Consider the following 13,943-nt stretch of genomic DNA (forward strand, 5'->3'; position numbering starts at 1 on the left):
GATTTAAAGCAGTGGTATGGCTATCCTACTTCTATAAATTAACATTTTGGGGGGAATTTTTTGCTGAATCAATTAGACATCATGAATAAGTTTATAAAACTCAACACGAACATTTTATGCTGAAATGCATGCTGGCTATCAATATAGTACAAAACTCATTACAGTTGATCTGTTTGTCTACATCAGTCTGATGATTGTCACCATTGTTGAGGTTAGTATGATGAATGTTGTCTAAATCTTTTGCAACAGTATCTTTGCAATTTGTGAAATAGAACATTTACATCAGTAATGACAATTTCACCATTTAATATTTCTGAACTTTATTAAAGCTTGACACTTAACACATGTAATTTACTCCAACTTAATTTTACAACAACGCTGTCTTTATTAATGCTATTGAGACTGAAAGAAAATTAACTTGAAGGTCAAGAGCCCAACTAAAGCACTGGAGGTTTGTTGAATCTTCGACATTTTTTTAACATTAACATTGACAAATCAACTATTTTTAAATGTTGATTCAATATTCATTATACACTATAATGGTTAGAACATTTTTGTTCCCTGAAATGCACATAAAGTTTAGGCCTGCAGAGAAAGGACAATGTTAGTCATCATTTGTGATCAACTGATTTTATGATTAAAATGATCAAACACGAAATTTCCTTCACAAATAGGCACCCACTTGGGTCCCACTGAAATCTTGTAGAAACAATCCCACAGGATATCTGTCTCATCTTAAGACAATTCACAATGAATTTGGAATGGTTCCAAAATATGATCGAAATTCTAATTTTAAGCTTGCGTAGATGTACGTTTATGAGATGTCAGAGTACTTTTTGGCATAGTCGCCATAGATAAGATGCTGCCAAATCTATTATAGAAACGTACATTTTCTGTAAAGTTGCTTGCAACGATTCATATTGTAAAAAGCACTATATAAATAAACTTGAATTGAAAAAAGTATTTAAGAATACATTTGCACTGAGTGCATTTTTTTTTTTTTTTTTTTTACAAATCAGGGGGAACAAATGTTAAAATACTTTTAATTTCAGATGTACATACGAAAGTCTTATGTTAGAAAGTGTCTAGGTTAGTAAGTGCTCCAGATACAATCAATCAACTTTGCAAAGCCGTAGTACTAATTAAGCTTTGCAGACCAACTACTTATCACATTTTCTGCAACAATAATCCCAGCTGCCATCAGTAGTTTCGCACCAAAGGTAGTTACTTGTGCCAAAGGAACATTTAGACGCACAGGTTTTGCCACTGACAGTGAAGTTGCAGTCATCAGAAGCGCAACAGTAATCCCAGCTGTCTTCATCATCTGTGTAGCACCATGTGTATGTTTTACCATAATTGGCACAGGCGTGGTTGTTGCGGCAGTCCTCTTCGTTTTTAGTTCTACTTCTCCACAGTGGAGGGCTGCAGTATTCCCATTCACCACTGCTGGTTTTACATTGGTAGTACTCTGTATTATATTTGGCACATGGGTAATTATCCTGGCACTTCACTCCAGTAGCCGTAATGAGCGAGTACTGCGGTGAGCAGTCAAACTGTTTTGAGCCTGTATAACACTTATAGCTCTTGAGATGGTCGTGGTACAGGCAGGGAGAGGAGCAGTTGATCTGCTTCTCTGGAAACAACTGGCATTTAACAGCATCTGAAAACTCGGATACCCCCCTCTTTCTCCGCTCATTCATCCCTTCCTTTTGTGGACTGACGTAAGTTATAAGACAAGAACTTCCAGTAGCACGCTTCAGATCTTCTGTCACGGTGTGATAAGAGCTCATGCTGTCAAAGGCTAATTCTGCCGTCATCTTAGTCACCTTGAAGTTGTTGGTAAATTCGGTGTCAGTTCTGAGGGCTCTTTTCACTGTTTTGACCATGTTTTGTATGTCTGATCTTGATCGGACTGCTCGGCTCACTTGTAGATCAATTAACTTCTGAAATGTGGGCTGAACCTCATCTAACTTTCTTTTGTCAGAAAAACAATAATCAGCAAAAATGTTAATTGACTGAACCGTTTGTAAGACCTCACTGTAGAGTTCACTGAGCTGTTTCTCTAGCTCTGGGATAAGCATCAGAGTTACGCGTCCATCCGACAGGTTATTTCCAATATAGCCAAAGGAAAATGACTTTTTGTCATCGAACTGGTGTTTATAACAGACGGCTGTCCAGATGTGAGAGGGCACCGTCACTCTTTCTGGGTCTTCAGAGGTTCCCCTATGTGGTATTCGTTCATTTGCACTGGGGACCGTCCCTGTGACAATGTAGACTGTTACAACATTGCTGCTCAGAAGTTTTGCAGCCACATCATATTGCACCGTCCAGTCATGCTTCTGTAATAAGAAAGTCCTCAGCGCGCTCTCCCAGTTCTTCCAGTGGATTCGGTTGAAACACGCGTCCATCGGAGCAGCGTTGGTCAGTGTGAATGTTGCCTTTCGTTCTTCACCGCATCGGAAACTGCTGGGGTACAGGTGACCACGGTCGTATCCGGTGTCACTGTAGTCGCTGCTGATGGCTTGGTTTTGTTTATAAGTGTTTGCTTCATTTTGATTTTCCAAGACCATAAAGTCAGTTCGAGATCTAGGGTAGGAAATCTACAGAAGAGAAGAAATATTATGTTAGCTGGTTAGTCTGATGTTTAATTTTTGTTCTAAATTGTATTGGGTTGGGGGGGTCGTATAATGGTATACTGTAAGTGTTTCATACAGTACTGTCCTTTAGGGTTGGGAACCAAACAGGACCCCTGCAACTCCTTCAAACACAACACAGGCCAAACCGAAATGTTCTGAGATGCTTTTACATTTCTAGGACCATGTTTTTGGCACAAATGCGGACAAGATAGGAACTCATTCATTAATAACAGAATTACTCTACATTTTGGATGAATAAATCAAAAGTATGTCTGTCACTTAATTCAGTTTGCGATATAGACTAGTGTCTTAATATTAAAATGTAAAAAGACATTTTAAATATGAATCCTACATGTTTCGCTTGCCTCTGTATTAGGGGTGTAACGGTACACAGATGTCACGGTTCGGTACGTACCTTAGTTCGGTGAACACGGTTCGATACGATTTCAGTACAACGGAAAAAAACAACAAATCTACTATGCTTGTTATGCTAAGTTTCTTTTCATTCATTTTGAACAGACAGTAGTACAGATTACAATTTTTTTTTCACCTAGATGTGAAAATACAAAGTATTATATCAAATTATAATCTTACATATAATATAATCTGCAGTACATATATACATACATAGAATAAATACTTTAAATATATTTGATTTAGTTAACAGATAAACAAGGGAAAAAAACTGTGCGTCACATAACATAGTCTATATATTCTAAGTTTCAGTTCATTTTTGTGACATTTTTGTCATTTCTGTGGATTTGTGCCGAATGAGAGAAGTAGGATACACAAGCACAAAGAACAGCGTTGCATTACTGCGGGCGCCCCTGTATTCATTGTAAGGCCTCATGCACTGAACCGAGATGCCCGTACCCTGACGGTTCGGTATGAGTACATGTATCATTACACCTCTACTCTCTCTATATATAAATATATATATATATAAATGGCGGAGACACATTTTTTGTTACCATCACAGAACCGCAGCAGGAGTCTGATTTTATTTATCAAGTGAGGAGAGTAAGTCGAGCTGTTCGACAAGAAGAGGGAGGAGAGAAAGATAAGACGATGGCAGTAGAAACCAAATGCAAAAGTCCCTGTTTGGCAATATTTCGGATTTTGAAAAGCCTGTTGACTTTTGCCGTTTATCTAAGGTGACAGGGTTTCTCCAGGTTTTATGAGGGTAAATTTAAGACTTTTAGACCCTGTTAAGACTAAAGAAAATTTCAGGTAAAAAGAGTTTTTGTTTTATTTTGTTAAAGTAGTAATTTAAAGATTTCTATAGATATATTTATTATGAGCCGCTGAAGATGCAGTGGATTACATTTGTTTGTGAAGGGAATGTGGCTCCCGATCTACATATATCCGTCTATGTTCGTGCAAATCATTCATGATCCAGCTTCACTTACAGCAGAAGTGAGTATAAGTGGTCTTTTAATGAATCTTTGTGATCACCTTTCCTAATAACGTGCTAGTTAACAAGTTTAGCAGCTAAATGCAGCTAAAGTAAACAGACTCGTCACTCATTTAAAGCAGCCATGACCAGAATGAGATTTTTGCAGAGCTCATTTTGACAAGGTAAAAAGGGTGTTGTTTTACACAACCACTGACAATTTTTAACCAAAGTATATTATAGACTTTTTGGTAACGCTTTAGATTACAACCCGCAAAGAACTACGTAAGTAAACTGAATTTACGGTGTATGTTTCTGTAATTATAGTGTACCTATAAAGAACGTACATGTAGGTATAAGGGAACAAAATGTTATATTTGGGTAATAAGGGGATAACAAACCAGATATTCAATATGCAAAGAACTACATAAGTATACTGAATTTACGGTGTACGTTTCTGTAATTATAGTGCACCTATTAAAGAACGTACATGTAGGTATAAGAGAACAATATGTTACGTTTTGGTAATAGAGAGTAACAACCAGATATACAACCTGCAAAGAACTGCGTAAGTAAACTAAAGTTACGGTGAATTTTTCGTATTTATATTGTACCTACGTGTAAGTATAAGGGAACAATAGGTTACTTTTGGGTAATAAGGGGGTAGCAAACAGATATGCAAATAATTTATAATGGATTAATTTAAAAAACTTAACAGGTACCTTTTCTATTAAATCGTAAGTTCGGTGTATCTATACGTAAGCTTTTTAAAATTACTGGGAAATTATACTCTTGTTCCATGTATTTACAGGGTAAGTGTGCCCTCTGCGGGCTGTAAATTAAAGTGGCGACTGTTCCCCTCTTGTTCAACGAAGTTACAGGGTACAACACATATAACAACGCGACGTAAAATGTGGTTCTACAAAATGTACATTTATTTACATTTTTACAAACATTAAATGTACAATACTGACATATTTACATCATCTAAACATTTAACGTTTACTTAATATGAAATTATAACATTTAACTCTGTTCTGTGTGATTTCTGTTGCCAGCTCGTTTCCAAGAATAGGTCTACATAATGTTATCATGACTACACGGTAAACCCTTAAAATAAATAATATTTCTGCAATCGTTTAATCATTCATGTAATATTAACTTCGTTTGCCGTGGTGGAACACAAAGGCGTTTTCTCTAACATGCTGTGACTAACAATAGAACCATAAAATACACCGAACACGCATCATAATTACAAATAAACCATTTTATTTGTGTGCTGTAACCCAGATCTTCAGAATCCATACGATTTGCGAGGACCAGAACCAAATTCAAGGCTTTGTCCGGCGATCTTCATCTCCATCTCTAGCAGCGAGTCCAGCAGCAACAGCCATAAACCCGTGCTAAAGTGCATTTTGCGACAGGAAAATCGGACGTTCATTGGCTCTCGCCTGCATTCGTCACAGATTACGATATGCCGTGTTTCTGGTGAGATGTGTTGGAATGACGCGCGGGCGCCTTCGAGGAGTGGGTCAAGACAATAATCTGGATAATATTTTCAGCGATTAACAATTTAAATTCTGCTCTCATCCTACTGCACCTCAAACCTACTGTATTCCGCCAGAGAGGACTGCGGCTGCAAACGCATCGTTATTTGGATTACTTTTTTGTATGGCTGTTGACATTTTTGCAATAAATAAATGATTGTGATTGCACTTTCCTGTTTTTTATATTTTTATAACTGTTCAGTCATAGTTAACTTTAGGTTTAGAGGTAGAAGTGGGATTAGCGACTATAAAAAAATATTTTTAGATATATTTTCAGATTGTGTGTTTATGTATTGAACCTACCCTGTAACTTCCTTGAACAAGAGGGGAACAATCGCCACTTTAATTTACAACCCGCAGAGGGCACAATTACCCTGTAACTACATGGAACAAGAGTATAATTTCCCAGTAATTTTAAAAAGCTTACGTATAGATACACCAAATTTACGATTTAATAGAACAGGTACCTGTTAAGTTTTTTTAAATTAATCCATTATAAATTATTTGTATATCTGTTTTCTACCCCGTTATTACCCAAACGTAACATATTGTTCCCTTATACTTACACGTAGGTACAATATAAATACGAAACATACACTGTAACTTCAGTTTACTAGCGCAGTTCTTTGCAGGTTGTATATCTGTTTGTTACCCCCGAATTACCAAAACGTAACATAGCCTATTGTTCTCTTATACCTACACATACGTACTAATAGGTACACTATAGTTACAGAAACGTACACCGTAAATTCAGTATACTTATGTAGTTCTTTGCAGGTTAAATATCTGGTTTGTTATCCCCTTATTACCCAAATATAACATATTGGTCCCTTATACCTACATGTACGTTCTTTATAGGTACACTATAATTACAGAAACATACACCGTAAATTCAGTTTACTTACGTAGTTCTTTGCGGGTTGTAATCTAAAGCGTTACCGACTTTTTTTATTAAAACCCTAAAGAATCATATCAACTTGTGGAAAATGGGCATCCGATGACCCCTTTAATAAATAATTAAAATGTCTCCTTTTTCTATACATTACTAATCATTAGGCTACTTCGGCCTGTGCTTTGTGGCAAACGTTATGCGTGTGCCTGAGCATGGAATATATTGAAGCTTATTAGGCTATGGATTAGAATATTAATTTAATATAACTGTGCGAATAATGGCTTAAACGAACGACTAACGACTATTATTTAACTATTAAACACTAGACACAGAAAGAAGTTTTTAAAGCATTTTATACACATTTCCGTAGTCAGATAAACTCCACTTTCAGAACTGTAATGTCCTTAACATTGATTTTTTTTCTCTAAAAGACAAAAGTGAACATTTAGACAAAATCGATTTTAGGTTTTGTAAATACCCAACTCTTCACCATTCGGCAGATAGTGTTGCTTCTTGTTTATGCATTGTAAATCGCAGAAAATCTACAAAATATGTTGTCTCCCAGAAACTTGTCTTTTTTTGTCTTATCTGTAACGCATGTGTAATTCCCTCATCTAAAATATAAAACAGCTTTATAGACTGATACTTTTTCGATGTCTGGATGTTATTTTCAGAGGGTTAGAAAAATATAAAGAGATCGTTCAATATATTGGTCATGGATACTTTATATTTCAGGTCTTGGCTGCAAATGTCATGTTTGTAACGGTGGAATTGCCCAACATTTTTTATGGTTTTCTTTTTAATTTATAAAAGTTGTAATTTATTGAACTATGCTTGAGACAGTCACACACTGCTTTCATAACAAAAGGTCCATGTAGGACAAAGAAATGTTTAATGATTTACTGCGTTTTAAATAATGCCAGTATTAGTTACATTCATTTTATCTTGCGGGACAGTGAAAATGCCATGTCAGGTCAACAACCCATTTACCCGTGTTTTAACCCAGTGTTAAATGACAAATGACAAAATAAAGACTACCATTTCATACAAATGAATAAATATGTTGATTCTGATCTTATTCATCAGGTCTCACACACCGCAGCATTGACGCAGTGTGGTGAAATCACAAATGTTTGCGAGCCATGGGTTTCTTAGTATGTTGGATTAAAACTACAAGTTTCGTTGCGTTTGGAAGATTCTGTGCACAGTAATCATCAGAATATTTCTTCACCTGTCTCTGAAAATGTCCGGATTTTGAAATCATCCTGCAGATGCTCATTTTAACAGGCTTTTATTCAATTAGTGATTACAGCATATTAAAAAAATATACAAAACCGGAAGAACCGATACAGTGTTTCGACAAGCGCTTCCGGTGTTCAGTTCTGGTGTGATAAAGGTCCATTGTTTAGCATGCAGGTGGTTGTCTGTTGCTGGAAGAACGATCGCTGGTAGGTTTTCTTTTGTTTAATGTCATTTTTTTATCTTTTTGAAGAGTGGGGTGTATTCATGTGACAGCTTCTCAGTTGATTTTTAGATGTGCATCTTAGATGTTTTCATGCCGTTATTCTGAATTAAATAATTTATGGATACTGAGTGATCAACACTGCATATTGCACATGAGTGTTAATGATTGATGATTCAAGTGAATCATTTTATTGTATAAAATGATTTGTAACATTTTCTTTTGTGTAGAAGTAGTTTTTAATTATGTGATTGCTCTTAGTCAGTTGGAGATGTGTTGAGCCTCTTTTGCTTGTTAACTTGGGCTGAACGAGTGGCAAACACTGAATGATCAGCACAGCATACTGCATGTGAGGGTTGATGGTCTATGGTAGGTCGTTTTATTGTGTAAAATTACTAATAGGATACCTTTGTACACACTAATTCACCCTTCTAAATGAGAGGGTTAAAAGTATTTCCTTTTTTTTTAGGAAGTGTATGGTGATGATTATAGCCCCTTAATGGTGTATGTGTATGATCAGCTAAACGTTTCAAAGGTATTTATTTTAATCTTTATTGTGAGGCTAGGATAGCTAGCATTTTAACATTCATTGTTATACATTTATAGACAGTGGTTTCTATTTGAAATTGTAATGTTATGTGTGTAACTTAATTGTTCTGCTTAAGAATGTGGGATTGTATAACATGGGTTGACAAATTGTGTTTTGTTGCTCAATGTTTTCTCTTTTTTTTTAGAGTTTGTTTCAATCCAGCTCAGTCGATCACCTTCATTTTTTGTGTGTGTGTGTTTTGTTCTGTGAATATTATATTTTTGAGTATTGCCCAGGACTTGTCTTTTGTATTTTGATTTTGATTTTCTTTTGTGTTCTAGCGAGGCCTTGACCCCTGGTAAAAAAAAAAAACAGCATATGCTGGTAGGTATGTTTTGATGCTGGAATGCTGGTTAGGTAGGTTTTGATGCTGGTTTAAGCTGGTCCTTTGCTGGTTCATGCTGGTCCTTGAGCAGCAACATGACCAGCAAAAACCAGCATCAAAACATGCCTACCAGCATATGCTGTTTTTTTCACCAGGGACGTATAGCCTTGCTCAGTGTGATTACAGAAGAGGGGTATTCTCACTCCATATGCACAAGTGTGGAGTGTCTGATTTTTCTCTTTTGTAATTAGGGGCCAAGCACCGAAGGTGCTAAGGCACCTATTGTATCCGTTGGTGTTCTTATTATTACTCTTTTTCAGCTTTTTCTGCTCGAGTCTATGGCAGCCCATAGAACCGCTTGCAGGAAAGTTGTAAAACTTGGCAAACTGATAAAGGACAGTCCCAACATTAACCAGAGCAAATTTGGAGTCTCTAACTCAAACTCTCTAGCGCCACCACTTGTCCAAACTTTCATTGTATTTATGCTTATAACTTTTGAACCATAAGGCACAGAATCAAAATTCTTTTTTTCCTCTAAATCCTTGGCTCATGCCGAGTCGAATGAAGTCCCAAATTCAAAAATCATAAGGTTTATTTTTTTTCTATACATTTTTGTTCGTAAAACCTACTTTTTCGAACTCGTCCTAGACGGTTTGTCTGATTTTCACCAAATTCTTTTATATCATCTTCAGACCATGCTGGCAAAAAGTTATGGAATTCAAGTCAATTAGTCACCCCGTTCTCGAATAATGTGCAAATTAATTCTACGAAAAGTATGCAAACATGGTTCTGAGGCTATATCTCTGCAACGGTTTTGTGTATTGAGACCAAACTTGGTGTATGTCATAACAAGCATGCTTATAGCTTCTGAATTGTTTGGTCAAAAATCACAAAACTTGTCTCTTTATATTCGGTGCATCATGCCAAGTCTAGCCATACCCAATTTTCCCATGTCAACCATTTTAGGCATCGGCCATATTGAATTTTTTCCAAAAATGCTATATTTTACGAACGCATTGACTTATCATTACGAAACTCGGTGTCTTTGGCACCATGCCCTGACAGTACTCAAAAAGTTTGGGGGCAGTGCCACCTTGTGGCAAAAAGTTATAAATAAATTTACAAAAATGCAAATAACTTCTGCCTACATTAGCCTATTGTGATGAAGCTCAGTAGATTCCTTGGGTCAAGCTGAGAACATTGATACCTATTATGCCAAAATTGGCAAAACATCCTGTCCGCCATTTTGATTAATGTTGAAAACATACTTTTTCGAACTCCTCCTAGACCGTTAGTCCGATCTTCACCAAATTTGACTCAGATCATCTTCAGACCTTGCTGACAAAAAGTTACTGATTTCGCGACAATATATGAAACAGTTTCCATTTAGCACATCACCGAATTTTCTGGAAAGATGCCAAACTACATCTGAGGCTGTATCTCTACAAAACTTTGACATATTGACACCAAATTTTATGTGCGTCATTGTCACCTCACACTGACCACGCCACATCAATTTGGTAACAGTGCCACCTACTGGTCAGAAGTAATACACCATTTATTAAACATTAATAATTAAATCTAAATCAATGCTAATAACTTTGGATTGCATTAGCCTATTGTAATAAAACTGGTGTCAAAATATTCTTTGGGTCATGCCGACAACATACACACCAATTATACCACACTTTGCTGAACTTTCTTTTCCGCCATTTTGATGAATGTACAAAACCTACTTTTTCGAACTCCTCCTAGACTGCTGGTCCGATTTTCACCAAATTTGGCTTAAATTATCTTCAGAAGGTGCTGACTCATAGTTATGGATTTTGTGTCGATAGACAAAACCATTTTCATACAGCACCACTACACATTTGAGGCATAATGCAAAAATGACTCTGTCAAATCTTTCCTGAGATACAGCCTCAATGACACCAATCTTTGTGTGTCATTGTCACCTTACAGAGAATGTCACATCAAAACAGCACCACCTATTGGTCAAAAGTAATAAGCCATTAATTTATGTCATTGTTTGTATTTATGATTTTTCATATATTTCAATTGATATTATCCTAAAATGGGTTTATTTTTCTTTTGGGTTTATTGTATTTTCCTTTTTTTTTTTTTTTTTTTTTTGCATTGTATTGATTGGTATGATTGTGGAAGTGTTGTACTACCCTTTGACTTCCTGTATTTCCATTGTTTGCATTGTTTGGCCATCTTGTGAGCACAAAAAGATACGATTATATTTATTGTATTTAATAAAAGTGAATTGTTATTTATAGTAATTCTGCCTTGAGCATATTCATTGAATTGAATAGCAGTATTGTTCGCCTTGTATATGCTCCCCCTGGCTTTCATTTTTAATAAACGTAAAGTATCCTTTCATTTATATGCTGACGACACTCTATTTTCCTTTAAAGCATAATGATAAAAAATGGCTTACAACCACTGTTGGTCTGTTTAGAAGAACTAAAGCTTTGGCTCTCAAGCAGTTTTCTAAATTTAAACGAAAATAAAACTGAAATAATCCTATTCGGGGACAAAGAAAATTGTGTGTTAGATGTTGATTGTGGTTCTCTGGCCTCATATGAAACTCAGTGTGCTAGAAATCTGGGCGTTCTGTTTGATCAAAACCTGAAGTTTGATAAACAGATCAGTGCTGTAGTAAAATCATGATTTTTTTCTTCTTCGTCTACTTTCTGAAGTGAAACCTTTCTTATCACAGAGTAACTTTCAAACAGTGATCCATGCCTTTGTAACAACTCGTTTAGATTATTGTAACTCCCTTTATTATGGTGTTTCTCAGTCCTCTCTTTCTCTTCTACAGCTAGTGCAAAACCCAAAAGTTTGAGGTCAGTACGATTTTGTAATATGTCTTTAACCATGCTAACCAAGGCTGCACTTATTTGAACAAAAAAACAGCAAGATTGTGAAAATGAACAATTAAAATAACTTCTTTCTACTGTAATATATATTTTGAAAAATGTAATTTTGTGATCAAAGCAAAATTTTTAACATCATTACTCCAGTCTTGAATGTCACATGATCCTTCAGAAATCATTCTAATATACTTTGCTTCTCAAGAAACATTTTTTTTTTAATGCCATGAGAAGAAGAGAAAGAAACATCATTTCTGATTATTATCAATGTTGAATGAAGCATCAGCAGCGAACGCTATCTGTGATTGATTGGATTTTTTTTTTAACTGCTTTGTGGTGTGCCAAGGGATATATTACTTATCAAAACTGCCGCGGCAGAAAAAAGGTCATGGTCAAAGTTTCATCGTGCTATATTTTTAAATGTAATAAAAACATATTCATATTTTCCCATTTCAAAAACTTCAGTTTTATGCGAGTAGCATATTTAAAATGAAAAAAAAAATCTGCAAACATTTTCATCTTTTGTTAGACGGGGAGTGAAGCACATGTTTACCTGTGGCTCTACATGCCAGTTGTCTGTTCTTCCAGCAGTGCTTGAGCAGTCAGGGTCAAATATGTAGGCGCTATAGAGAGGGATCCTGTGATGAACGGAGTACAGGGTAGCGTAATGGTAGCTATCAAACTGAAGCATCTGACAGATTTTCTTTGCATTCTGATCCATTCCTCCTGGTTCTGTGTCTTTGTAGAAGAACCCTTTACACTCATCAAAGCTCGGGACCACTTTTGCCTGAGCACTAAATGCTCCCAGCATGATAGAGATTAACAGAGCCAGAACAAACATGGTGTGAAGCTGCTCTTGTGTAAAAACACAGAGATGCCTGAAGCTCTTGCCTTAAAGTAAAGTCCGTGTTAGTGATGCTGTTGTGGGTGTGACTAAAAATGAAGGAGAAGAAATGAGGAATAAGATGGGATCTTCACTTCATCAATTCTCACATGTACTGAGAATTTAATTTCACTTATAAAAAAATTAGAGAACTTTTGAATGCTGCTCTGTAGCATAAATGCATTGTTTGCATTTCCATTTATTTTTTCTGATATATGTTGTTTCACTTCTGCATCTTGATCAAGAAGCAGCATGTGTGTTTTCTCTCTAGGATTGTTCAGAGCATGTTTCAGCCAGCAGTGAGCAAGAAATTGGGCATGTAAATCCTGGATAGAGGTCATTAGAGATTGCTTTTGAAAAATCTGAACTGCTCACTGCTATGATTGGTAGGGCTGTTCGATTCAGAAAATTTTGGAATCAAGTCCGATTCCGATTCTGGAATCGATGAGATTCGATTCCAAGAACAGATTCCTCACTGTTATTTTCAATTCTTTTTATTATTATTATTATTTTTATTTTTTTTTCGAGTGGAGGAACCTAATGTTGCCATGACTGTAGGATATAAACGTTTGCAAGGTTGCATCCTCAAACTCAAATGAGCTCAGAACTGACTCTTTTCATTCAGTTTATTTTTGTGAATCTATGTTCAGCAACTTTTGATGACAGCAGCCGAGATATGCAGCCTTCGTATGATGCAGCCTTTTGTTTAAGAGCCGCCCATAGATAAGCTTTGTTGAACTGAAAACGGCTACGATTCCAACGCTTCGGTATTGATTCTTTTTGGAATTGACTCCCAGCCCTAATGACTGGCCAACAGTTGTGTATGTTCAAAAGCCTAAGTCCTTCAGATGGATGCTGCTGTGATTTAGGTGAAAAATCCATAAATGACTAAAAATGCATAAATAAGTACATATCAAATGATCTGTAAGAAGTGACAAAGCAATAGTGAGCACATAATAAAAACAGTTACACCTGTGTGTTGCAACATTACTGTTGGATCCAATATAGGCCTAGCATTGAATTTCAGTTTAGTAGTAAAAATGAAGTGAACAAAGAATCAAGTGCTTACTGAGGCGGTCTGGATCTTCATTATAAATAAAGCTCATCCACACTTTCCAAACATTGGGATCAGAAAGAAGGCAATGCAAATGCCTCTCTTTATTTGCATGTGCGAATCGGTAGGAGGGGCTAAACAGGCAACGCTGTAGGATATGTGGGTGGGGCTAAACAGGCAGCCTATAGAATCAGTGCACTGTAAAATCCAATAGTGTACCTTACTAAGATATAATTAGTTACTCAAATAATAAAACAAATTAATTTACTGCTTTGATTAAGGT

At 36.1% G+C, this 13,943-nt stretch overlaps 1 protein-coding gene across 1 annotated transcript; it reads right to left on the reverse strand.

The window, feature by feature from the left end:
* Positions 1 to 305: 305 nt before the first annotated feature.
* On the reverse strand, positions 306 to 12,634 carry LOC127160229 (uncharacterized). Its single transcript, XM_051102892.1, has 2 exons — positions 12,277 to 12,634; positions 306 to 2,600 (listed from the first exon to the last, which is right to left on the reverse strand). The coding sequence occupies exons 1-2, from the start codon at positions 12,562 to 12,564 to the stop codon at positions 1,161 to 1,163; spliced, it is 1,728 nt and encodes a 575-aa protein (XP_050958849.1). The 5' UTR covers positions 12,565 to 12,634; the 3' UTR covers positions 306 to 1,160.
* Between the last annotated feature and the right edge of the window lie 1,309 nt (positions 12,635 to 13,943).

The sequence above is a fragment of the Labeo rohita genome, unplaced genomic scaffold (assembly GCF_022985175.1).
Source record: "Labeo rohita strain BAU-BD-2019 unplaced genomic scaffold, IGBB_LRoh.1.0 scaffold_30, whole genome shotgun sequence".
Lineage (NCBI taxonomy): Eukaryota > Metazoa > Chordata > Actinopteri > Cypriniformes > Cyprinidae > Labeo > Labeo rohita.

Excerpts from the sequence above, each read along its gene's own strand:
- LOC127160229 (XM_051102892.1), bottom strand. The coding sequence starts at position 12,564 with ATGTTTGTTCTGGCTCTGTTAATCTCTATCATGCTGGGAGCATTTAGT. Across the intron at positions 2,601-12,276 it reads ACTGGCATGTAGAGCCACAG|ATTTCCTACCCTAGATCTCG; the intron begins GTAAACATGTGC and ends TCTCTTCTGTAG.